This window comes from Pithys albifrons, chromosome 10, assembly GCF_047495875.1.
Source record: "Pithys albifrons albifrons isolate INPA30051 chromosome 10, PitAlb_v1, whole genome shotgun sequence".
NCBI classification, from domain to species: domain Eukaryota; kingdom Metazoa; phylum Chordata; class Aves; order Passeriformes; family Thamnophilidae; genus Pithys; species Pithys albifrons.
Genome location: NC_092467.1, coordinates 18,860,143 through 18,885,788, shown reverse-complemented (window position 1 = coordinate 18,885,788; position 25,646 = coordinate 18,860,143). Strand labels below are relative to the sequence as shown.

Genomic DNA, 25,646 nt, shown 5'->3' with positions numbered 1-25,646 from the left:
AATATGCTGCTCCCAAGACACCCAGACAAATCACATGTAGATTGTTCAGTTCTGACTGATCTGAGCATGACTTCATCAAACTAGACTGACCATCACAACACACGGAAAACAGCGTTACCCAAGCAGTGGCTGTGCCGGAATACCAACGAGTACACAGCCAGCACTGTGCTCTGCTGGCAGACAGTGCTCCTTCCACTCCACTCAGCCCGACATGCTATGCAGTGCATGCACAGCACCACTTGTCCTCAAGATTCAGCCATTTTTCATCAAACAAGGCCACAGGAGGGCCAAGAAGGAACACCAAGCTACTCCCAAGCTATGTACTCAAGCAAAAGATAATTTGTTAGCTGTTCCTGATACACAGATCCCACATTAATGCTTTTAGATTGCAGCTCTGAGACAGTTTCACCCTTATCCAAAGCTTGCACCAAGCAGGTGCCATTTTTAGGAGAGCTTTGGGAGTTTATGAACGATGGAGTTCAGAGAGGGCTGCACAAATAATTATCTCATTTGTTACTGCCCACACACTGCTAATTATCGATCCAAGCCAATTTACTGCTTTACTGCAGAAACAGTCACAAACAACGCACTGATGTACCTGGTGCTGAGTGTCCACTGTGCCGAGAGAGTGACCCAAGATTGGGGTGAGCACAGTACCACCAGGGATCAATAGGGAAGGGCAAACATGGAAAAAGCTGGACCAGAGGCAGCACAGAGAGCCTGGCACATGGAGGAGAAGCAGAAGGTGGCAGGTGGCCTCTAAGGCTTCTTGTCCTAGAAAAGCTTCTCGGTCAAGCAGGAGGGGAGATCCAGTCATCTGGAAGGTCTCAGTTCAAGTGGCAACCTGCTCTTCCAGGTACATGCAGTTAAAAATACAATTAATCTGGTTGTCCTTGGATTGTGTTTTAATAATTAAGCAGAATTGAAGTGCATGAGAAAAACTTTACACAACACACAGTAAACCATGTCTGGGTTTCCCCTTCCTCTCTTCTGCCATTTAGCTTTCGAAATGCAGGGATGCTATTTCCCACAAAGCAGGAGCCAGCAACCAGCTCACTTGCTACAAAAAGTTGGGCTGAAATTTCAACCCACAGCAAGTGGAAATGACAGGAAAAAAAAAGGATGCTTAAAAAGATAGAGATTTAAAGTCAGTAGAAGAAAAGGCTCTCTGAAATACACTAAGCATAAAATCAGGTTAGTGGAAAAGTTTAAGCGGCCTGAATGCATTGTTACAGGAAAACAGAAGACTTTGCCGGATAAAGATGATGACATGAAATTTAAGTCGTACACAGGCATGCTGAGAAAGTAATGTTCTAAATACTTTCTGCTTACAATTACAAAATGATCAATTGTTAAATGTTGGCCAGAGAAATATATTCCATTCTGTCTGGACATGCACAGCAGGCCAAGAATGCACCTGGATAAGCCAAGCATTCATTATCTCCCAGACACTCAATATCCCATAATACCCTCAGCGGCTGCCAGCTCCTTGTCCACCGTTGACCACACGCCATGTGCCCCATTTAACAGCTGAAAAGTATTTAAAATTCATGAAGCCTGTTGAAAGCTCAACTGTCACATTCTGCTCATTCCACAGGGTATGGGAAAGCTGCGCAGAAGGGACATTTCAACCAGGGCTATTATGGGTCTTGAATAACCAATATTCCATTAAATTGCTAATAAACCCACTTGAAGATAAGTTGATCACAATCGAACCATACAGTAGCATTCCTTTCCTTTAACACCAAGTTGTCAGGTTTCACTCTGTACTGTACTACTGTTTCTGTGCCGTTTGTTCGTGCCTTGACACAGAGCATTCAAGATACTCACTTTGTCCCCAGTAATCTAAATGCCCTATTCTAAAGAGGCTGATAGATCTTTGGCAAGGATACTCTGCTTATTTTAAAGTAGGGAACTATTTTCAAATGAAAAAATGAAAAATGATTAAATACCCTCAACACGGATATTTGGGGTTTTGTAGCTTCTTGAACAAGGTGCTCACAATTTGAACACAGTGGTAAATGGCACAAGCACATCCTGGCTTCCCTAGCACTCAGCCCAACTTGGTCTGCTGTGAACTTTCATTCGGGTTTGCAGTTCAGACACCCATTCCCTCCTCCTTTCACTAAATCTTAGTCTTACCAACCAAGTATAAAAAACTTCTGGAATAAAAACTTTAAGAGTATTTGTTTTACATTAAAATAGATTTTGTTAGATTCCTCGCAGTTAATTGCCAAGATGCTGGCACGTCTGCTGCTGCCTCCTGATCTTGCTGTGTGCATATGTCCTTGTGCCAAGAGGGCTCCATATTTTGTAATGTCTAACACTGAAAAGCAGTGTCCTACCCAGAGGGTATTTAGAAGCTTTAATTTTATATTAACTAACCAGATACTGTTAAAAAGCAGCTCCCATCCAGCTCCATTACAGCAGCAAAGCATCATCACCATCTAGCTCTGACCCTTCCCAACCTGCAGATTTCAGCTGCACAGATGGCTGAGGATCATCATTAGGAAGATTTGGTTCCATTTAGTCTCTCTGGTGGGGAGCCCCAGACAAGACTCAGTGGTCACCACCAGGTCTTCACTGCCATGTACTAAGGATGCGCAGGGAGGAGAAGCAATTGCTCCAGCAGGTACTTGCCCAGAGCCCTCCAGAGCCAATCCAGCTCAAGGCGCAATGACCATCAGAGGCACTAAAGAATATTTTTCTTCACATTGAAATGACTCAATAACTGGCCTTTCACTGAGGACCATCCGGTTGTTCCCATCCTGTGTTACAACAAGGGCCCATGGGCAGAGGTTATACTAATCCAGTATTTTTTCCCCTCTAATAATAGGTTTCATTCATGCTTTCAGAGAAGTTGACTTATGTGTTGTATTTTGGCTATGCTAATACTTGCAAGAGTGTCCTGAATCTTCTATACATAGGCAACAACAATAATGGCAAAAAATGTAAATTCTGACCATTTTCCAGTAAGGTTTCCACTGCCAGGTAAGAGAAGTGTCATGCCAGCAGTATTATGGAAGTTTGCTGGAATACATGAAACGGAGTTAAATCCTTGAAGACACACCAACAGTTTTAAATAGTCAAAAATACATCTCAATACAAATAAGCAAACTAAGAGTCATCTAAAGACCAAATTGGCCATCACAGTGCTAGGTGGGACATTTCAACCTGAAAATAACATTTAGCAGTCCAATACTGTAGTAACAAGTTTTAAAAAATTATTAAAGAAAAATATGCAGTAAGCATGAGTAATTGTCCATCTCTGGCTACTGTTCCTTACACTCAAACTGACAACGGTGAAGAAAGAGCCAGTTTTCAAAGTCCTGCTTCAGCACTGACTTCCCATTTGAGGCTTACAGCCATAAAGAGGGAACAGAATAAAGCAGCAAGCAGTAAAATGTGAAGAGCACATGCAAGATACAGCAGTTGGTGCAGCCTCTCTATAGCCACAAATTCAAGAGGTAGAAACGTCTGTCTGTGCCTTGCCCTGCCTTTCCTTGCAGGATCACCATGCATTCAGCCCAGTCTACAGCACTGGGCTGACAAATCCTCTACCCCCAGACACTTGCTATGAACCCTGCAAATGCAGAGAGGGACAATGCCACCTCTTGGGCTGCTTTGCTAGGACATCCCTCACCCTCCTGTGTCTCTTGTGCCAGAAGGATTGCAGTATATGCTCTCTCCTCATATTTTGTATTTTTAAGCCATAAACCCACAGTAATTCACTTAAAACATCAAGAACTGCATGCAGACTACCTTCACTGCAATGTACATGCTAATTCCATTAACACAGTACTAACAAAACACAGCTCCTAGTTTTAACCAGCCTGCTCAAACCCTGCCTCCCCTCTTCCCCCTCCCAATGTCTCACTGGGACACTGTTGCTCAGTAAAATTACAAGACCAGAGAGTTACAGAACAGGCAGTTTATGGCAATTATATCTCCTATGTGACAACATTCACTCCTCCTGCCCAAGAGGACAACTACCTCCCAGATGGTGAACCATGCCCTCAGCCCTGAGGAGGGAGCACGGGAGCCTTCCCAAAGCCACTCCAAAACCTTGCCACCAAAACCTCTGCAAAAGGCACCCATCTGCCCTGTGACTGCAGAAGTCCTGAAAATTTGTGAATTTGTTGTTTATGACAGACATCTAAATGCTTGCAAAAAGAAAATAGCTACGTGCCCTTCACACAGTGATATTTCACCTAGCAAAAAATGGCCCCACTTACAAACTCTGATCTACACAGCCCTGATCTATGCAACAAATAGTAATGAACTACAAGCAAAAGGAACCCCTTTAAGGCCTCCAAGCAATTAAATACCTTTAAGTCTACAAGAGTTTCAGTGCACTCACATTTACACAATTTGCCCAAACAACTTCTGCAATATAGGCAACATGGGTAGAGAATTTTAAATATTTTTTAAAGACACACTACATATTCTTTTAATAGTCAATGATGGATGACTGATCAAATTTAAAAGAAAAATCTAGATTTCTGAACAGAAATCACTTATCTAAGTTCAAGTCAGTGTTATTTCAAATCTCAGAGGACACTGGTGCAGGTGCAAGCATCAACACAATTCTACATACATTTGCCAGGAGGGCATTTAGTTGCAGATGGGAATTAGGAGGGTCAAACCTGAACACAGAACCTGAGCTCTAGGCAGGCAGAAGAGGATGAAATCCACCTTCACCCAAGATGTCTCTTAACATTTTATACAATAAATGCAGAAATGCAAATGTCTGCATGCCTGTAATGAAAGCACTTCAAAAGCACTGCAGGTGCAATTTCATTGCTTTGCTCCTTTACCTGCCAAACAAGCTGCTGTACACTTTTACATATTCCAAGATCATATTTTTCATTAGAGCTAAATGTTGCATCCAGCCAAGAAGTGCAGTGAAATCAGGGGTGGGAGTGGAGTTACATAAAAAAAGTTTTCCTTGACATGTCTGTAACTCATTTAATCTTCACTTTGCTACGGTATAAACATCTTCCGCTTGTCCATGCATAAAATACTAGTGGATTTAAACAAAGGGAAGCTTGTAAGGCACGGGGACAAGAGGAAAAATGAGAAAAAGCAAAATAACAGATAAATAAAAAGTGTTCAAATATTCTACTTTAATAAAGCTCTTCTAGTAAAAAGACACTTTAGATGTGAGACTGAATCTTTAACGAGGTGTGCCTGTGCAGTCTTCTCTCCTTCGCTCACTCACCAATCCCACCCATGGGGCACTGCAGATGCAGCTTCTTCAGTATCTTACTACTGCGTTTTGCAGACATTTGCTTTGGAAAGGGAAATATCTCTCTGCAGGCTTTTAAATGCATCTTTGAAATAAGGGCTTCACTTTGAGTATTCTTTAATAAGAGCTGCCCTGAGGAGGAAGTAAATCCAGTAAGAACTCTTCCCAGGCACACTGCACTGGGCTAATTGAATTTGATGACCTACATTTCCTAATTACGTCTCCTCTGTCTGAGGTAGCACATGTCCGTGCTTCACTACACCCAGGCCAGCGCCCTTCACTGAGCAGCAGCAATTCATCCAAGGGGTTACATGCTGGAGCATCCGAGCTCTGCCCTCCTGCCTGCAGCCAGTTCCACACACACGAGGGACTGCTTTGGAGGACATGGTGATACCATTATCTTCCCAACAGCTCCCATATTTGGAGCGATACCTGTCTCCTGGAGCCTGGCCCAAACCTACCACTGCACAGAGCTACAGCAGTGGCACGACTGACAGAAGGCAATACCAGCCCATTGCCAGACTCACGTGGGAATAGCAAGCACATCTGCTGGAGTAACAGCCAAGAGCTGATGATACATCAGACTCCAGTTTTACTTTATAGTCAGTCTAATGGCTTTTCCTTTCTCCGCACAGTCCTACGTAACTTCAACACCACACAAAAAAAGAGGGAAGATTGAAATTTATACATTTGTAACCAAATGGAAACTATTACCTCACCGGGTGCTATCAACACCAGAGGTGTGGAAGTAATCTGACAGCTTGTAACATAGCATTCTCAGACAAAGGCAAGGCCAGAGCCTGCAGGTACCTACAGGCCCTAATGCAAACAAAAGATGAGCTTGGGGCCAGAGTGACAGTCAGTCATGAATAAGTTAAATGAAAACCACTGAATGCACTCCTGTCACTGAGGACCTGACCAGTATTTCCTTGGCAGCTGTTTCTAGCATTGGCTGCTGGGAGGGATGTCACTGCTGCATAAGGCGGCTGATCCTCCCGAGGATCACAGCCACAGCCAGGCAACCTCCAGCCCTTCACCAAAAGGGCTCACCTGTGCACATGCCTTGTCATCCACCCTGGGAGGAGGGAAACAGTGCCTGCACCATGTTGGTAGTGTGGGTGAAATTACCATTAGCACCTGGTCTGTGGACAACCACCTATGACTGCAGCATTGAGCCCTCAGTGCATCTCCTGCAAGAATCCTGGAGAAAAACAAATATGCTTTAAAATTTTCTATTTATGTAGCCCCAAGTAAGGAAGACAGCTCAGGAGTTCCTCATTCACTCCTCACATTTACTGTGTTACATTTCAGAAGGCCAGAGACAAACATACACTGTACAGTAAGTTTTTTGGCATCTTCAGTAAGAAGGGTCTTTTGCTGACTGGTGTAACTCCACACTGGGCACACTTACAGGTCTGAGGGTAAAGCAATTAAGTGGAAACCTGGAAAAGTAATGACTGCTATATTCTTTGTAAATGTTTGCGCTGTTTAAAACTTGTCTCTACCTATTGCTGAATGCTTTTCATGTCCTACAAATGGTAAGTGCTCAAGGGGCAACACAGAAATCCTGTTTTCCTACTGTTTTGGCTGATGAAAGAAAGTTACAACTGTAGTTATACAATAGTGAAGAGAAGCATCAGAAAAAAATAGTCCACAAGGTCAGAGCAAAAGGAATATATTTTGTTTGGTCTTCTTCACTTTCATCTCTCACTTCAGCAGGTAACAGGTTGAAAAAAAGAGCAAACGTAAGAAGCAAGTCTCCAGGATACTGGAACACATCAAGTCTTCTCAATACTCACTAGGCTCTCACAGGAAAAATACAGTTTCTCAGAGACCATTTGTTACAATGACCAGAAAGATGACACTCCTGAAAAACCTAATGCACGGTTAGAGGATATTAATTTATAAAGGCATGATGGTTTGTTCAGAATACAGATAATACTCCAGGCTCTTTCAATTGCAGACAAGGTGTTGAAGTGAAAAATCCTCCTAAAAAGGGGCAAATTTCATAGACAAAATGGATATTCCTAATAAGTAAAAGCAGTTACATAGCACACAGACTTAACAATTTTCACAAGCCTTATTTTCACAAAGCTGAAATAGTTAAATCACTAAGCAGCTAATTTGCATGGTAAAAAATAGTGATGCCTAGGAGCACTTTTATGAAAATGTCATTAAATGTCCAGAAAGCCCACTCTCACATGTGAAAAAGAATGCTGTATTAGATGAAGGATCAGAGATAAAGTCTAAGTTAATTTGTGTAGAGAGAAAATTAAATCAGATTTAAAAGCCAAAACAATTATAACAAGTTTTAGTGCAGTGTAACAGAAATTGAGAGAACTTAAAAAAGCAAAAGGACCTAGCAAATTCTCTGGGTATCAGAATCAAGATGCACCAGAACTGTTTTTTAACTCCTTTGCTTCCCTACCTTAGGAACAACAGGAATAGCAAGAATGGTGCTGATTCATAACTACCTGGAAAGGGTGAAATTTTCAATATTCACACCAAAAAGGTAAAAATACCAAATAAATATTTCTGTTCTGCATAGGGAAAAAGACAGTTAAATATTCAGATTGTACTATGAAGAGTGATTTTCATCCCATCCATAATACAGGAAGGCATTATAGAGCAGTTATTAAGAAGCACTTTTAAAACATCAGGTTAGGATGATTTCCACCTAAGGAGGAGGTTCTTTAGTGTCCATTATCCTTGCAGCCTAATGGGGATGCTATAAAAATTTGCAAAATGACTGACAGGGGAGTAATAACAAATTGAAGGATAAAATAATCATTAGTAATCATCATGTGTTTACAGCAAGTCAATTGCATCTAGTTTAAAAGAGCTTTGGATGAAAGAGTAACTCTAGTCAATAGCAGCGCTAGCACTGATGCACCAGGTCAAGCTGTATATAAGTGGACACTGCACTGATATGCAAACAGAATGTTTCCACACATCTCAGCTGATGAATAGGTACACTTCAAACAGAAACCCATCAGTGCAAGGTCACTCAAGTTTCACACAAATAGCCTGAGGGCACGCAATCATCACTGGCCAGTGACCAAAGGAGTTTTAAACACTGAGCAAACCAGGTCATGAGCAGGGACAACACAAGAGGAACAAGTGACCAACCCACCCTGCCATATGGCCACTGGGAAGGCTGCCTCGCTGGCACGAGAACCTCAGGCCACAGGCAGGGGATGGGCCATCTGTTTAGTTTTGTAAGCCAAACCACCACAGAGGACCATCATCTGCATGTGGGCTTAACCACAACCCTGCAACTGAAAAGACACCTTCAGAGAGACAATCAGGGCAACATTGTAGGGATAGAGAGATCCACTATCCTGATGCAGGCCATTGCCACAACTGCTCTCCAGAACCACACCTACCATACAGAGAACATCCAACAGTCACAAGCAGCTTAGAGAGGAGCCACCAAAAAGAATGCATCATTTCCAAAAGCTCAATCAAAGCAGCATTCACAGAGCTCAATCTGTTTTGGTGATCAAATTGAGGATTATAAAGGCCTTCCATCATGCCTGCAAAGACCTACACATGGAAGAGAAAATCAGTAACAATCTCTGACAAAATACAGCCCTAGAAGCGCTGTATAACCAAACCATTGATGCAGGGACAGTGCTTTTATTTTTAAAAGGAGGATAATTTAGAATTTAGGTAACTAAGATAGAATTGTATTTAACATTTTCCCTTCTTTGCAGCCCAAGCAGAGGGCACCCATGGCTCAGCAGTGAGCAGCCCAACCCCAGTATGACAGGTGAAAGGCTGAGCCCAGGAGCCCACTGCTAGTCTGGGCACCAGAAAACACTGGCAGACAAAACACAATGTCAGAACTTTTCCTTCCCGTTCAATGAAGGAGTAGAAGATACAGAGCCTGATGAGAAACTAAGGCACTTTTTGGATGGTGGCTAATGTCAGAGCAAAAGATGTAATTTTCAGAACAGATGAGTCTAAAAATCTTGACTAAAGAACTTTTTTCATTTACTTTTTCTTTTTTTTTTTTTTAATTGCTGCCACACATCCCCACGCAGGCAGGAGTACACTCACAGAAACAGATGACATACTCTGTTTACTACCAACAAATGGATTAATTTTGTCTTTGTGGGTAGTAAAAGGCCTTCCTGGAAAAGCTTGAGGCTATTTAGGACAAATAAGGTGGTTAAAGATATCTTACAGTACCACTGACTCGCCACTTCTGCTGGTGTACTTAGCAAAAAGAAACATTAAAGAACAATCTTCAGTGAAAGCACACGGCATCTGCAATACATAGTGCAACACATCCAAATAGTGCAGCACATCCAAGGGATGGGATAACTGGGGAGGAGCAGTGTGAATGGTAGAGTTCACTTGAGAGGGGGCGGGGGGCAAGCCAGCTTGGGAAACACTGACGGATTGTCTTTCCATTACCAAAAATTACACTTTGTGAAAAAGTATTAGATCATTTTAAGAGGTTTATACAAGGACACTGAAAAACAAGCTCTTTTGCAAATTGTATTTTTTTAATGTCTCCCTCCCCTTTCTATTTCCACTATGCATCAGGTTGTGAAAATCCAACATGCAGCAAGTCTAGTGTTCCCAGACAGAAGAGACCAACCTCAACACAAGTTAAATCTTCCAGCTGTTCCCAGCTCCTTCTCTTCTCTCCATCAGACAGGCTCATAGCAGCGCCTTAATTACTTGTTTAGGAAGGATGTGACATGTTCCAATTTAATACATTTAGCCCTTCTTAGAGCAAATGTAGAATCAAGGCTCAGTATGCACTTGACAGATCTCTTAGCAACTAGAGTGCAATCAGCCAACAATGGATGATTCACAGTTTTAGCAAGAGTGTGCAGAACTGCTTGCCAAAAGTCTGAATAAACTCACATTGCTAGACACTATGGTAAAATGTACCCTGATCTCTTTTAAACTATTATATCATAGAGGAAAGTTAAACTGCATGCATTCCAGCAGTTCGTCCGAGTCTGGAAATACAACTGAACTGCAGTATCTCAATTTGAAGATAACTGAGACTTCTCGGTAGTTATTTTCACTTAATTAGGACAATTGTACCTTTCAAGGGAAACTGGCCAAATCCATCAGTTTGTGTAAATAAGAGATTACTTCTGTTTCCGTTGCTCTGAAATGGGAAAAGGAGGAGTCTGGAGGATGATAATGGCGGTAGTTCTATCCAGAGTAACATTGATGTAAAAATGGGCTTAATCTCACTGCAGCACCCACTGGCATGTAAAATATTTAGAGATCTCTGTGCAATCGGTGAGTCAGAGGGGAATGGCCGGAAGGGGCTCGATAGAGTACAAATACCCATCCTGACTCACTGCTATACTCTCTTTATTGCCCTCCAAACCCCAGCTGAGGGCCAGACTGCCACAGCGCAGAAAAGATTGTTTGTATTTCTACAGCCAAATTACTGCCTCCCTTGACCAGTTTTCACTCCAAGCTTCAGATATTGCATTGGAAGAGTTTCCTCTATGCTCTCCACGTGGCTATCTTCTTACACAAACCTGGAGTTGAACAAATCCTTTATGAAATACTATTGAAAAAAATAAGCAAAACCGGCATTAGGATTAGGCCCATGGAGCAAGGACACAGAGTGACAGAGGATAAGTCACAGACTATTTCCTTTCAGATACAACCATGAATCATGACCAGAGCTTTTCCTGTGGCACACTGGACACTAGAGTGAAAACACTTATGAGTAACAGAGTCTGGTCTCAGGACATGGGGACAGCCTTTCCCCAGCATCCCAACCTCATCTTAATGCCATTACAGTGAAGGGGCCTCTGGATCTCTGGCACAAACTTCAGCTCCAGAGATCTGAAAAGTTTTTCATGGTATTTCATAGTGATTTATCTATTTCATCTGCTCATATTTCATGTTTAGGACTCTGTTTCCCATCATTCCTTCCCTGAGACATCAATATTCACAGCAGAAGAGAGCTAACATTGTTGTCCTTTCTACTTTAGCCATCTGAAGCTGCTACTCACTTGGCACCCAAGTGAACAAAACCCCATTTAAAAATACAGACCCATTTAAAAACAGAGCCACCTTCCTTTGTCCTTTTTTCAGAAGGTCTTGTTCTCCAGGTCCAGGGGACACTTGGTGGCATTCATTTGGAGACCCACCCTTACCTCCATCCAGACACCACACAAGTGCTCTGGCCCCACATCACTCCAGGAAAGAATGCCTTGTTCCTCACAGACTGGCACAGACCCAAGACAATGAAAAACTGCAGTGTGCTAAATCTGTTTACCATTTCAGCAATGTGCCCTGTCAGACCTGTGCTGCCCCAGCCACCAGCAGCCTGGGGATCTGTCCTGTTGTAGGCAGGAACCTTGTTCCAACATCTTCAAACAGCCCTTTCCAGGTATAGCAGATATGCTTGACTAAAAAAGTAGCTTTCTTTGGCACAGAAGAGTGGGTTGCCCTAGTCGGTTGGCAGAATTCACTTCTAAAAAGAGGATTGTGGTTAGGGAAAGGAATTTGAATACATTGAGCTCCACATTGTCTTTAATACTAGGATAGTCATAGGTATCTGCTCAAATGGGCGGACAACCCTTCAGAGCAAAATGAAGACAGCAGGGGAGGTACTGCAAGAGTCAGGAAGATGCATTAAGTGCAAAAACATCATAGCTGAGTTTCTGTAAATGCACAAAGACAAAAATTAGGCAGGTAAAGAGAGAAACAGGTACAAAGTAAAAGTTTCCTATTGACAACACTCAACAGACAAAATAGAGCTTAGGAGAATTTTCCACCCATTTCTATAAGGATTACATCAAAGGGCTGAAAAGAATGTGAGCAACACGGCCACAGGGAGCTGGGGCACAGGTGCCTGGGTCAGGGGGGGAGTCACAGGTGGGAGAGGGATCTGGAATTTTTACTTCAATCAAGCAGCAACGTGCAATCTGTGCCATGTACTACCATCAGCTAAAAAAAATGCTCTTATCTCTAGAAAGAAACTAAACTGGGGACTCTGTTCATGGAGGCAGATAGGATATAATTTTTTCCATTCTCGAATTGCTCTTCTGCATCTCTTTTGGGAGTTCTACTACTACCTTGGCCACAGTGTGTGTGTGTGTGTGTGTGTGTGTGTGTGTGTGTGTGTGTGTGTGTGTGTGTGTGTGTGAGGGTATTTGTGCTTTGGGGAACTCGATGTTACTCAATGGCTGACGTAAATCCTGCGTTGTCCAGGGCAGCAGAGCAGAATTCCCTCACTCCCTGTTTTACCCTATAAGGATATTCAGTGATGGCACTGTAAACCTGCATCTTCACACAGATTTTCTGCAGCTGCTGCAGCACAGCAAAGCCAAGCCCGAGTTTGGATTCTTGTGTGTTGTGATAATCAGCTGGGGTTTGGAAAATCCTTCAAAAAATCTAATATTCTGGCAACTCAACATGGCTTCTGAAAAAAATAGTAGTTTAACATCTGGAACAAAAAATATTCCGAGGAAGTCCAAGACCAACACACCACAGAACATTTTCCCCCCATAACTGTTACTGTACAGCACTTTCTTGTCCCCAGCTCAGTGAAGTTGGAATGTTTGCATCAAGATGCTGAAATATTTTATTGGAAGTCATTGCAGGAAGCTGGAAAGATAAAGACCTATTCATACATTTGAACATTTTTTTAATTTTCTAGGTTTTGTTTATTTTTATTCCTGTCCCACAAATTTCCTCAGTCTTTTAATGCATCTTAATCTTCACCAATATTTAACTCTGCAGCACAAATACTGCATACTTTGTTTTCCAATTTGACTTGAGAGTAGAGGGGAGAAAAAACATGTACGGAAAGAACTAAAACAGCCAGTTCTAACGGAAACGACTTTTCCTTTTTCCACAAGATGTCCTGGAATAGAGTCAGGGAGAAGGATGAAAAAGAAAGGTAGGCAGCAAGAACACCATGCTATTTCTGAGAATTAGCTAGGGTCATCATTTAGCACATTCCTTTTCCTACCTCTGGGTCCCAGGTCTAAGACTTGTCTAAGTTCAAGACCAAAAATATTTCTCGAAGACAGACTTAACTCTCAGCAGACATTGTCATGTAAGAGCAGTTCTCTGCAGTAAAAACAACCCTGCACTATCATTCACAATGAACAAGTAACCATACATCTACATAATTACACAGACACATGTAAGAGATCCTTTTAGCTGGGGATGGGAATTCTTAGTGAGCCTTTGCAGGCTAGGAGAACTCTCACATAATTTTCAATATTACCTGGAACAGCAGCTTCCCATCGCACACAGTCTGTAAGAAACTACCCAGGACAGAGCAGAACTGACACAATCCTGTGCTACCAAAGATGCTCCACATGATGCTCTTGTTGTACCATGCCAGAGTCTCCAGGAGAAAACCATTATTTTTTTGTTTCCTTTGTCTCTTACTGAAATCTCTAAGTTCAGATCATTCCCTGAAAAGTTTTAGATAGCTAATTTTCCACCTGCCCTCTCTGACATGAAGCAGCACGTGTACTTGGGACACCAGTAGTCTCCATGCATCTGATTAAAAATAAAATTAAGAAAAATTGCATTAAACAATGTATGATGGGTTCCGCTTTCCAAAACAGTGCCTTCAGTGTTGGCTATGAAATGCTACATGATTTTTCCTTGAAAAGAAAAGTGTTGTTGTGTTTGGACAAGCTCATGCTCTGCCCTCTAATTTGAGTTACTGGGGGCTCGAGTGACATCAAGTCAGATCTCACATACTGACTGTTATAGCACTAAAAGTAACATGGAGCTCCCTGCACACTCTCACCCACCAGTGTCCAAAAGATCCTTAGGCCCCTGAAGAATCTGGGCACAGCCTCAGCTCAGCCAGAGCAACTGGGTACAACACAGCTGCTCTAGACCTTGGATCCAACAGGAATCAAATCCAGATCCCCAATACATCTCTAATTCCATGTACTGCACAGAGGATTTATACATTTTGATCCTGGTGCATCAAGCTCTCTCGAGCAGAACACACTGTTTCTATGAAAATCTGCTAATGTAACAGACAGCAGGAACGGGCCCTGTAGTACTCAGGTTTGTGAATATGTTTGGGTGTCAAGCAAAGGCCTGTTGCTCAAGAACCCATGCAGGCTACAGTGACTTGAAGCCCCTCTGTATCAACTGCAAAAACAGACAAATCAGCCTAATCAATCTCATATGCAGGCACACCTCCCAGAAATGGGAAAACAGTGAGAAGAGAGGAGCTCTGACAGAACCACCCGTGGAAAGCTCAGATTACAGAACCAACATGTAATTACATCTCTCCATTCCCAATTGCAGCTGAACTCTACTGTCACATCAACAAACACTTGGCACATAAAACAACAGCTTTCAAGCGCTCTTAGAGAAATTAATGACTCCTTCCCAGCTCTGCAGCTCAGGAGGTTCATTATTTGCTGTGGATAGCTAGAAAATGGTGCATCCCTGCTCAGATGGCTCAGCCAAGGGCAGCTACAGGTGCACAGCTCTGGGTGAGTAGAGTTGGTAAGGGGCAGTTTGGCCACCAACCAGTGGCTCCAGCGGGCAGAGAACTGAAATGCCTTCAAATGCTAAGGAACCAAGTGAAAGCCACAAATCTCATGTCAGTGAAGAACTTGTGCCCACTGTTTTGTTGGGCTGAATATAGAATGCTACTCAATTAAGCAAAAAGCAAACCTCAACAGACAGGAAGAGCTGGGACCAGGAGAAATGTATGTTGGCTTCTTGCAGAACAGAAGCTCTGACCAGCAGTGGTAGGCTTTCTGATGGTTTGTTTGTTCATTTAAGATTTTCCCTCTTGATCAGAGCAAACAAGATCAACAGGCACTTCAGAGAGAGTACAAATAAGCTTTTAAATCATAGTCTCGAATTTTTTCCAGGCTCATGAAATTTATACCAAAATGCTTTTCTCCAAGTTGTTCCCCTTTTCAAATACAAATAAGGCCCATCAAACCTTCTCTCATTTCAAGTAAGGAAAAAAAAAATCCCTAAACTCCCCTAAACACAACACATAACTGTCATTGCTGCACCATTTTGGGGAATTATATGAAGGATTTCTCTAGTGAAGAGCCAGCTGCCACCAAGGACCCTGACACAAAAGGTTTTCAGTGTCTTTGGAAGTGCTTGCTGCTGAACAGCTACTTGATAAGTCACTCCTCTTCCCATACAAACAGTTGTGACACAGGGACAAAAACTAAGACAAGCAGTTAGTGTACAACCAGTGCGCTCTTGTCTCAAACTCAATGCAGCATTGTATGGATTTCCATGCTGCATCTTTTGGGTTGCAAACCATATAAGCTTTGCAAATGGCTCCAAGAGTACCTCTACTTTCTTTTTTCTACAATAAGCCTTCTTAGAAAGCAGCTGATAGCTTTACACACAGGCAGAATAAGTACATCCCACAGATGCACACCTAATCCTCTCTCCAGAGCTGAAAAGCCCTCAGACACAGTAACACTTCACTATCCCTCCCAGTATCAAACCCACATCTTGCTCACTGCATTTTAGCCCTACAACTTCTTAACCTACCTTCCATAGCTAATTCTTTCCTTTCAACAGCTGGATGCCCAGAGGACACTTCTGTGTTTCACTGTTACACTATACAGAATGTAATGAATCTTTAATTAAATGGGCTTGATGAGGAAAGTCATTCAAATTAGGCTTCATCAGCAAGACAAAACCCCAGCTGTCTTTCCTAAAAGGATATAACGAAGCACAGTTTTAACTACCTAGAATCCAATTTCAGCACTGCAGAACTACAGTTCACAAAACCAGCATTTGTTAGGAAAGCAGAGAATGCCTGAAAGTGTTAAATATCTTGGAGACTGTAGGGCAAGTTATAAACCATGCAGCTTTTATGGCAATTCCTTCATAAACCAGGAGCTTCTAACAATCTAACATGCTTAATGCAACCACAAGAGCGCAACTGGTTTCACATGGTTTCTCATTTGCACATCCAGCATATTACTGACAAAATGGTGCAAGCACCCTGAAAAAGGCACCTCTGCGAAGATTTTTGTAGCTCCACGGAAACAGAGTAAATAAAGCACATCTTCAATGTGCTTCTCATCCCTCTAGGATGCAAGCAACACTGGGAGGTTCTGTTGTTTAATCTGCACAAAAGGATTCATGCGCTCAGGGCTGAATGACTCCTCACATTGACTTCAGTGGAAATAAGCTACCCTGGATTTCAGAAGAAAAAAGCACTAACAGAAAGTTAATGAGGTACAAACCAGGTTATGAATGGACCAAAGAAAAAATTCTCCTAAAGTTATTTCCTGCCCTGCTGTGATCCAATACATGCCTTTTAAGGGCTCACCTTACTCACCCTCCCGCCTTTCTTTAGGCAATGCTTCATTGTACTCCAAGACTTTCTCCACTTTTCTAATCAGTTTCCATTATGTCCTTTTCCTTTAAAGTCTCCCACTGTTACAGCTCCACTGGGAGCAATAATGCTGAAAAAAGCACCATAGACTGGCTATGGGCTTTTAAATAGTCTTGAAACGGAGCCAAGGTGGAATAAGTCTACTGGCCAGGGGCTCCTGCTGCAGCGCCTGCATCCCTGCTCCTGCCAAGGCAGATCTGCACACAACACAGAAAGTTTTAGAGCAGAGTCTAGCCTAGGGCAAGAAAAAATTCCTGACCTACAAGTTTTAAGATGAAAGTTATGAGGCAAGAGGCTGGATTTGGCCCCTGTCAAGCCAGAGGGAAACCCAAAGGCAGAGCACAGAGGCAGACCAGTTCTGGCAGACAAGTGTTCAGCCCATACAGAGAGTTTTTCCTATTTCCTCCTCCACTGGAAGAAGGAGGGTGATGCAAGTTTGCCTCATATATTCAAACAGAAAACCACCACCATACCTCTGCTATCACTTCCAATGAGCCATTTTACTCACCTTCAAATATTTCTCTTGCAACCACATTTCCAGTTCACACTCACAACTAGCAAGGTTCAGAGCTGGCTGGCAATCTGATGAGACAGGCTCTCACAAGAATTTCCTGCTTCTGGTTCGGCCAGACATACTGCAACAACAGACACTCTCGCAGTATTTTGGCACCTCCACTCCTTGTTCAGGCCAAGACCAAGGAATGCAAGTGAAAAAAACACTTTTTAATTTTTAGAATTTTAAAATAGCTGTTCTCTCTGATGCCGTGGGTGTCTGTTTGGCTTCCATGCTCAAAGACTGCTTCCACTGAGATTAACTGAATTTGGAAACTGCAGTGCTGAAGGTCTGACCAAAAAGTTTGCTTCCCAAGAAAACAGCTTGGTAAGACACCACCACCATAGGGTGGCAGAGCAGTTTGCTCCAGAGAAGCAAGTGCTATGGAAAGAACAAATGACTGACCTTCCAAGTACACTGAATTAGGTTTTCCACGAGTCCTGGGATACTTCCAGTAAGCATTCCAATCAAGATGATCTAGTCAAGGAAAACTCTGCATAGAAGCCTCAATCATGTTCCTCAAAGGGCAACTCATGATGAACTGAGGAAACTAGTTTCCTTATTTTCTGGTGTCTTCTACTGAACTACCACACAAGCCTGCACTACAGCTGGACAAGGCCATTTCTCAGTGTGACTAATGTCTCACAGTAAATATTCAGACACTTATAGGCTGTCACAGCTCACACCTGTACTTCAGGGAGCATTTTTCTAGGTGTCACTGCTGGACCAATGTAATTCCCACTGACAGATCAGCTTGGGAAAAAGCCTTGCTGTAAATTCAGATTTTGGGTCACATACAGATCCACTCAGACAAATCCCCTCTCCTCATCCCAGGTTTCAGCTCATAGGAGAGCCTGGATGTATGCCCATGCCTCTGGCATGAAGTAAGGACCACAATGCACACCATAGAAGGTCCTGGCTCCTATCAAGAGGGGAAATCCTCAGACATTCTTCTGGCTGGTCACTGCAAACACAGCTTCCTACAGACTATGTTGATAGAAGCAACAGTAAAGACACTTTCAAACACACCTTTCCTACCTCCAGCCTGTGATGGCATACTCCTCTGCCTCATGCTTAGCTTTCTTACAGCAGCAAAAACAGGGGAAGTGGGGACAAGAGCACTTTTTGTGAAAATGTAAATGCCACTCCTAGCATATAGGAAGCTGAAATTTACAGTATGAGTTTAGAAACAGAACCCCAAATTCCTCAGTGCACATGCCTATAGCTGGGTTAGGCTCCTAAATCATGCGTAGGCTCAGGAGGAAAGAGCCTGACTTTCAGAGGCACTGAGCCTTTACTTGCCATTCATGGGTCAGAGGTCAATGATGACCTCATTGACAGGAGTTATCACTTATGCCTGAATCTGTGCAGGGCTGAGGTTAATGCCTCATGACTAGGAAAGCTGATGTTGAAGGCAATCTTCTCCTCATACTCAGCTCCTCTGGGGCTCATTCCCAAAAAGTTAAACAAGCACATCTATTTTCAATTGGGTATAAAGGACCAAACCTATCAAAAATCTCATTACTGGAGCAGTCAACACATACAGGAGACATGTCAGATGCGTTATGTATCATCAATGAAGTGACAGCTCTCCCACCCCTGGAGAGCATGAAAAACACAAGGCACAAACATTAAGTGTTTTTTAAAGATCCACATTCAACGTGGATTTAGCTTGTTCTTAAAACTCATTGCAGGATATATTTAATATTGCTACATGCTTTATTTAATATTATTACAGATGCAAGCTCTATTGTGCTATTAACCACACACTATCATGGGCACCACACTACGGTCCAAAATCTCCTAGTCAATCTTTAAGGCTGAGAAACCCTTTAAAGCTAAAACCATATCTCAAAGGTTACATTACCTCAGACTTTTCACTAGTGAAAACATGAACACGAGACCAGCTCAGAGAGGTGGCAAATAAGCAGACACAATGGAGGAAAGAGTTAAAGTGCTTTAAACTAATAAGACTAATTACAAGCTCTGCATTAAGCACTGGCACCTTACAGGATTGATCCCCATCTATTTATATACTTGCACCATAAGCACAAGCCTTAAGGTTAAAAGAAAAGGTCCCTCTGCTTGAATCCTAGCATAACATACAGAATACACAGCAATTGCCTGTCTTTATTCTTTCACTCCTTCCAGTTTGTTACCAGCACAGTACTTCATGCAGATGTAGGTATGCAGTGAATCTGCTTTCAAGAATGCAAAACAGGGGACTATTTTTAGACATGGTTTCAGGATTTACATAAATCTGAATAAGACCTTATACACTGTTTTATTAGCAGCCCTTTGTTTACATACCATCTGGAGAAATGCAAACCCATCTCTAAAGAAGTTTTAGGACTACTGTTGCATGTTAGAGGGCTGGCAGACCTTTAGAAGCTCGTGTTAGGCTTCTGGTTTGTGTGCAGCAATCTTGTAGAGAGGGTAAGGAAACTAAGCAAAGTGAAAATTAGGTTAAAATCAGAGAAGCCTGGTGCAGAATTACAAGCAGTCCCTTCAGTCCTTAAGATGAAGCATGGACAGAGAACATTTCAACCAGACAAAAGTTTGTGGATGTTTTTGGTGGCTGCTGACATCTGTACCAAAGTTCCCCTAAGGATGGAGAAATGAAAAAGATACAACTCATGCTTAGGAAATATCAAAGTCTGGATATTAAACAAGTTAGGATATAAAAACAGCAAGTCCCAGGAAGGTTAGGATATGCTTGCAGCTAGCAGAGGGGACAGTCACAGGAGTATTTTCCCGCTAGTACCACAAACCCAGCTGCCTCTGTTCAGAGCCTGGATAGCAGTCAACCTTCCCCTGCATTTACTTTTGCTACTCTCCAGTCATCCTACATGGCCAGGACACAGTGCCACAGCAATCTGGGCTGCAAAGAAGTCATGGCACCAGCTACTGGAGCAAAACCATTGAGAGTGTTAATGCAGCTGAGTGACAGGTACTAATACATACAGGCAGCACAAGAGCCCTGGCAGGCTGTGGCACCTACAGGTCCCAGGCACTCACAACCCCAGTTAGATCAGAGCATCGCTGATGCCATGTGTCCACACCAGCCTTCCACACAAACATGTGATGTCAGAGAAGACTTTGGAAATACAGCCACAGAAGAGTGATTACCATCCACCCCTGCCCACACCAGTTCCAGTCCTGCTCCTGTAAAAGCGCTCCAGTCAGCCCTGCACAATGCACAGCTGGTTTGATGCTCTCCTGTCAGAAATGGCTTTCAGGCTGCTCGTGGCATTATCTCAGATGGTAAGATGGATGTCACTCCTGGCAGCCTGCCATTCCTCAAGCCCACCTAGAAATGGCTTCTGCTGCCGCTGTTTGCAGGCATAAAAAGACCAGCAGTTCTAGTTGGCAAATTTTAGCAATTTGCTTAGCTATAAAGTCAGAGCATCAGGTCAGAAAAGAGTGGCACCTTTTCCAAATGGCTCCTTGCACTCTGAAATTGAATAACTATTTTCTATCACTGATGCCGGTATTTTCAGGCTCATTTGATCTATATCATGCTACTCAGGAAAAGCCTGTGGATCATCTCCACATCACGAACTGGCAGATTATCAGCTGCCATCAGCTGTCCCACAACAACACAGACTCCAAAGCCCATGGGAGTCTGTCCTCCCCGGCACTTTTCTGCAAAGGCTCTTCTAGGACACTCCATTCCATAACATTAAGCCTGATTCTCAATATATCAAATCTCTGTATGCCAAGGATTCAGTGCTAGGCCTTTCTAAGAATCATTTTGCAAAGCTTGGATAGAAGTATGTTTTCACAGCTGATGTGGAAAAGCCAGAAACAACATTTTCCAATGAGAAATCACTGCTTTACAAAGTGTGTCCTGTTTCTTAGGGTTAATCTGACTTGCTAAGGGCAGGGGGACTGGAATTCTTTATACTGTTGACATAAAACATCTGACTGTCTTCATGATGGAATTATTCCATTTTCTACTACCTGTTCTAGGATGGATATATTGAGGCAGGGAAGAAAAAACAAACCAACACCTGACCTTAGAGCACCCATTGCTGGTGCTAATGACAGCCCATCTTATGCCATCAGACACCCTGATAAAGCTTGAGCACAGGTTTTCCCTTGCCAGGTGGGATGAAAACACCAGCAAGATCTCTGCAAGGTTAAGGCAGGGCATCTGCCTCCGAAACAGCCAGTCCTTGGACATCTCATAACCTTCAGGATCACAGCAAGTGACTCATTATGAGTCTGCTAAACAGCTATCAGTATTACAGCTTATTCATAATACATGAACAGCTTAAGTGGGTCACAGAGACCTGTATATCCAAGCAGCCTGATTCCAACAGCGGCTGGCACCAGTAGCTTAAGGAGAGAATAACAGAAAGAGGACAAGTATAGAGCACTGTTGTCTCCAGTAAATTTTTCCCCAGCTTATTGTAAAAAGCAGTGCACATATTTTCAAAGCCAGCTATTGCATCTGGATCTTAAACCAGCTATTGATGGGTCTCCTTTCACTAGTTGACATCCAGCTGTACTTTTGCCCACCCCCCAACATCCTGGCAATGACTCTGACAGTTCAGTAGTGCATTGCATGACAAAGTACTTCCTTCTGCTGGAATCTGCTGCCCGGGTATTTCTTTGGATGTCATTAAGTTTCATACTATCATTCCCTGTTCATTGCTCTGTACCATTTGAGATACTGTAGAACTCTCCTATTTCTCCCCTCCTATACCCAAAATAACTTTGATCTGAAGGCATTTATCTAATCAGTGTTGCTTCGTACAGGAACCATCCTACACCGCAGCAAGGTCTTCTCATCCACACCTATCTTTTCTCCTTATTCTACAATTCCAAAATGGGCAACCAGAACCTCACACAGCATTTCAGGTGCAAATGAACAACCAGTCTGAGCCAAGTAAAAAAAATGGCCCTTCAGAAATACTGGAGATACAGAGCCATGAACCAGTGAATTAAAACTTCAGTGAATACCAAGTGACTCGCAACAGCCATGCCACCTCTCCTCTGTACAGTGTTGGAAGAACATGAGATTCATCACTTTTACTATATTAAGCACAGTGATGACAGGCATGCTCAGCTACTTGGGTAGGTGAAACGCTTCAAAGCACTTGCACTGCTTGCAAAATTAAGTCCTATAGGACTGCTAAAAGTCTCTCTCTTACATAGATGCATGGTCTGCAGTTTACTACTAAAGATTTAAATTATTTTAAAAAGACCCTGCTATTTCTGGAGAGCAGGCGAAAAACTAGCTCCATCTCTGAAACACTTGTCTTTCTAGCCGCAGTTTGCATGGAGATGACCATCCCCATGGCCACTGGTCTGCAGCTCAAAGGACATCAGCTATACTGAAGTGCAGAGACATATGCACAAGCAGAATTCTTATCCTACAAGATCATCCTTTCTGAGATATCAGATTCAGCTTCCGTGACAGCTCTTACATTAAGCCTCAGAAAAAGCAAAGAGAAATGCAAAATCACTCACAACACTGTCAACAGTGTCCAATTATGTAGCAGTTTTGTTTTGGTTTGCTTCAGTGGCCAGCTGGGACTGAGCTGAGAAAGATAATTTCATCTTGCCAGAGAACTTCAGCTGGCATCCAGAGACAGACATGGATAGCCAGATGCTTTATTATTAACATACATAATGAACCTTCCAGAAACAAACTATAACAACTACTTTTTAAACAGGATGCCAAATACTGAATCTCTACTGACATGAAACTGAGTTCTGGAAATCCTGAACTAGCTGATTTTTATCTACTTGTTTGGTTTCGATATTGACTCCAAATGACAGAAAAATGGCACATTACAGCTGGTCTACAGGAGATCACTGGCCTTGGATGAATGCAAGACCCAATTCAGGCACATTTCAGTCATAAAACATTTTACTTATCTTTTTTCTGAAAGAAAAATTCCTAGTACTGCTACAAGAGAGACAGCAATAAAAAATATTGCCACCTGATGCTGTGGGTGCTTCATTTATCTTCATCCTCGTACTGTGACTGTCCAGATCTGGCACCAAGAGAGAAGCTCTCTTACACTGTATACTTAGAGATATTCTCCTATACTAAATACCAAAGAAAAGCAGGGTTGTTTATTTTTTAAATTAATGAATGATCAGTAATTAATGACAGTAATTTCTCTCTCAGTAGGAACACATTCTCTTCAGTCACCAACTTCTGGTTGGCAAGCCTGTCATAAGCAATGACTTCTACACTGATGTCTGTATGGGGTAACTTACTGGCAACAAAGACAGTTTTGTATAGCTGGCTTGTGTTTCAGGTCAGGCAGTTAATAATCAGGTCTACATTTTTGATCCAGCCTTATTTATCAGAAGACTTTGACAAAGATAAGAAAGCCTCTGAAAACCGAACAACACAAGCAGAGACACTGTTTTCCCACACTAATCTGAGCTGCTAAACTCTCAAAATATTCAGCATGAATGGATTATTGCAAGTTAAAACTTGCTATACAGTCACTTTCCACAGCATCCTCAGTGGAGTCATGATGTGCCTGCTGCAGAGCCAGAGCACCTGTTCCAGAATCACTTTGGAGACCCAGCAAGCAAAGAATAACCAGTAATATCAGTAGAAATGAAAGTCTGCATGTTTATTTTAATAAGAAATGTCAGTGCTAAGACCAGTCATCCTTGCTGCCCTGGTTTCCTCAGCAAGAGAAACAGTCGGACACAACAGTTTAAGTGCACAACTGGCCTTGGTGATACAAAGTGGTTTTGGGAGAAATAGTAACAAACCAGAGGTTCTTGCCTCTGTCACATTTACGTTTCTACCTCAGAACAAGGTATGTTTTCCTTAATGAGGCTTAGGTGAAGATACGGACTGGAGGTGAGTTTGCAAGGGGAAGCAAGTGGCAGGCAGGGGAGGAAAAATGAAGATATGCACTTCTGGGCATGTGCTTGTCCTGGCACAGTGCTGTGAGCAGCCACAGATTGTGCCATTGGTACACCACGGAAAACCTCACTGGGGACTTTCCATGTTAGAGCATTTTGGAAGCCAACAGGCAGAATCAGAGCACCCAGGAGCTCTTCTGCATCACATGCTCTGCTTCACCACTCTCTGGAGATGCTGTCAGATGTCATGACGAGCAAGACAGACCTGCAATCTGCAAGTCAACTTTGTCTTTGCAGAGCGTGTAGGGAGTTACGGGCTTGTATGGAGCATAGGATTAAAAAAATCTATTAGGCAGACTATACTGAGGATGTTATGAATCCACCTTTGAATCTCAAAACCAAAATTCTAGCAGTGACTGTGGCAAACTAGTTTTTGCAATGCTTTTCAGTAAAAAACCCTCCAACTATTTATGTTCAATTTGAAAGTTTGTGTAGAAATTTCTTGGGGAAGGAACAAGGTAGCTCCAAACCACATGTGTAAGTCAGAGCAGCAGCAAAGGCCCTTTTCAGTTTGAGGAAATGCTTACAGTTATTTGGAACCTTTAGCCACTTAGCATTTGCACTGAACCATAAGCTCACCAAGGGCTATTTATCACAGCCAAAGGAACAGTGATAAACAAGGTACAGAAGCTGACATCAGGCTTGCACAATAATAATCAGTGTCCACATGAGATTAAAAAACAGGCATTTAATTTCGGTTCTGCCTTTTTTTAATCTTCTGGTCAGCAACTGGGATATTCCTGAGAATCTTGACATCACAATTCAATAATAGGGTCTAAATATGGCTTCTGCTAGAAAAGCATGAAACCCAAGATGCTTCCAGACTGTCCTTAAATACTGTTTTGCAGTTCTATAGATAGAAACCAATTAAACTGAATACAGTCCACTTATATTGATCTGAGTAGAAGCTACTTCCTAACATTTTCATTAAATTGGTGATCACAGAAGCAAAATTGAAAATGAAAAAATACCATTCTTGGCACAGCCAATTCACCCAAAGTGTTGGCTTCATTAATGCAGGGTTAGAGCTACCTCAGCAATGAACTTTAAGACCAAAGAACAACCTGCCTGAACCAAAAAGCATCACATAAACTATGAAGGAGATGCAAGGGACAGAGCTGCAGAAAAGAAATCAAACTGCTTTTGAAATAATTTGTTTTAGGAGGCTAAAACATCTCTTCTCACATATACTGATAATTACATAGGCTCCCAATAAGGTCTACCTTAATTCTGTCTAAAGGACTGCTTTTTTAAACTTCTCAGTACTGTTTAAGAGCCAGCCAGTACTGTTTAAGAAACTTTACTCACCTGATGTTTTAAGTACTAAACAATTCCACTGTGGTAACAGCTGTGCTTTTTATCCTAAGTTTTCTAGGAAGAACATCAAAGCTGGTCTGTAGCATCAAGGGTATAGAACAGTAAGGACATGCAAAGGGGTACAAGACCATCACAACTTGTGTGACAGTTTAAAGACCTACAAATTATTTAAAATGGCAATAAAATGTTTAAATCTTTTGCTGCTCTAGTGATCAGCAAGTGCCATACACAGACCAGACTCATTTCTTCAGGAAGCC

General features: G+C 42.4%; 1 protein-coding gene across 5 annotated transcripts in view; it reads right to left on the bottom strand.

Annotated features, from left to right (window-relative positions):
• Positions 1 to 25,646, bottom strand: part of DDAH1 (dimethylarginine dimethylaminohydrolase 1) — a 91,852-nt gene that overhangs the window by 25,882 nt on the left and 40,324 nt on the right. Inside the window, exon 1 of one of the 5 annotated variants that reach the window (XM_071565040.1) lies at positions 17,122 to 17,155. The exons of the other annotated variants lie outside the window; for them this stretch is intronic. Coding sequence (XP_071421141.1) covers positions 17,122 to 17,148 — 27 coding nt within the window. The 5' untranslated portion in view covers positions 17,149 to 17,155. Of the gene's footprint in view, positions 1 to 17,121; positions 17,156 to 25,646 lie in introns of those variants that run through there. 5 annotated transcript variants of the gene reach the window in all.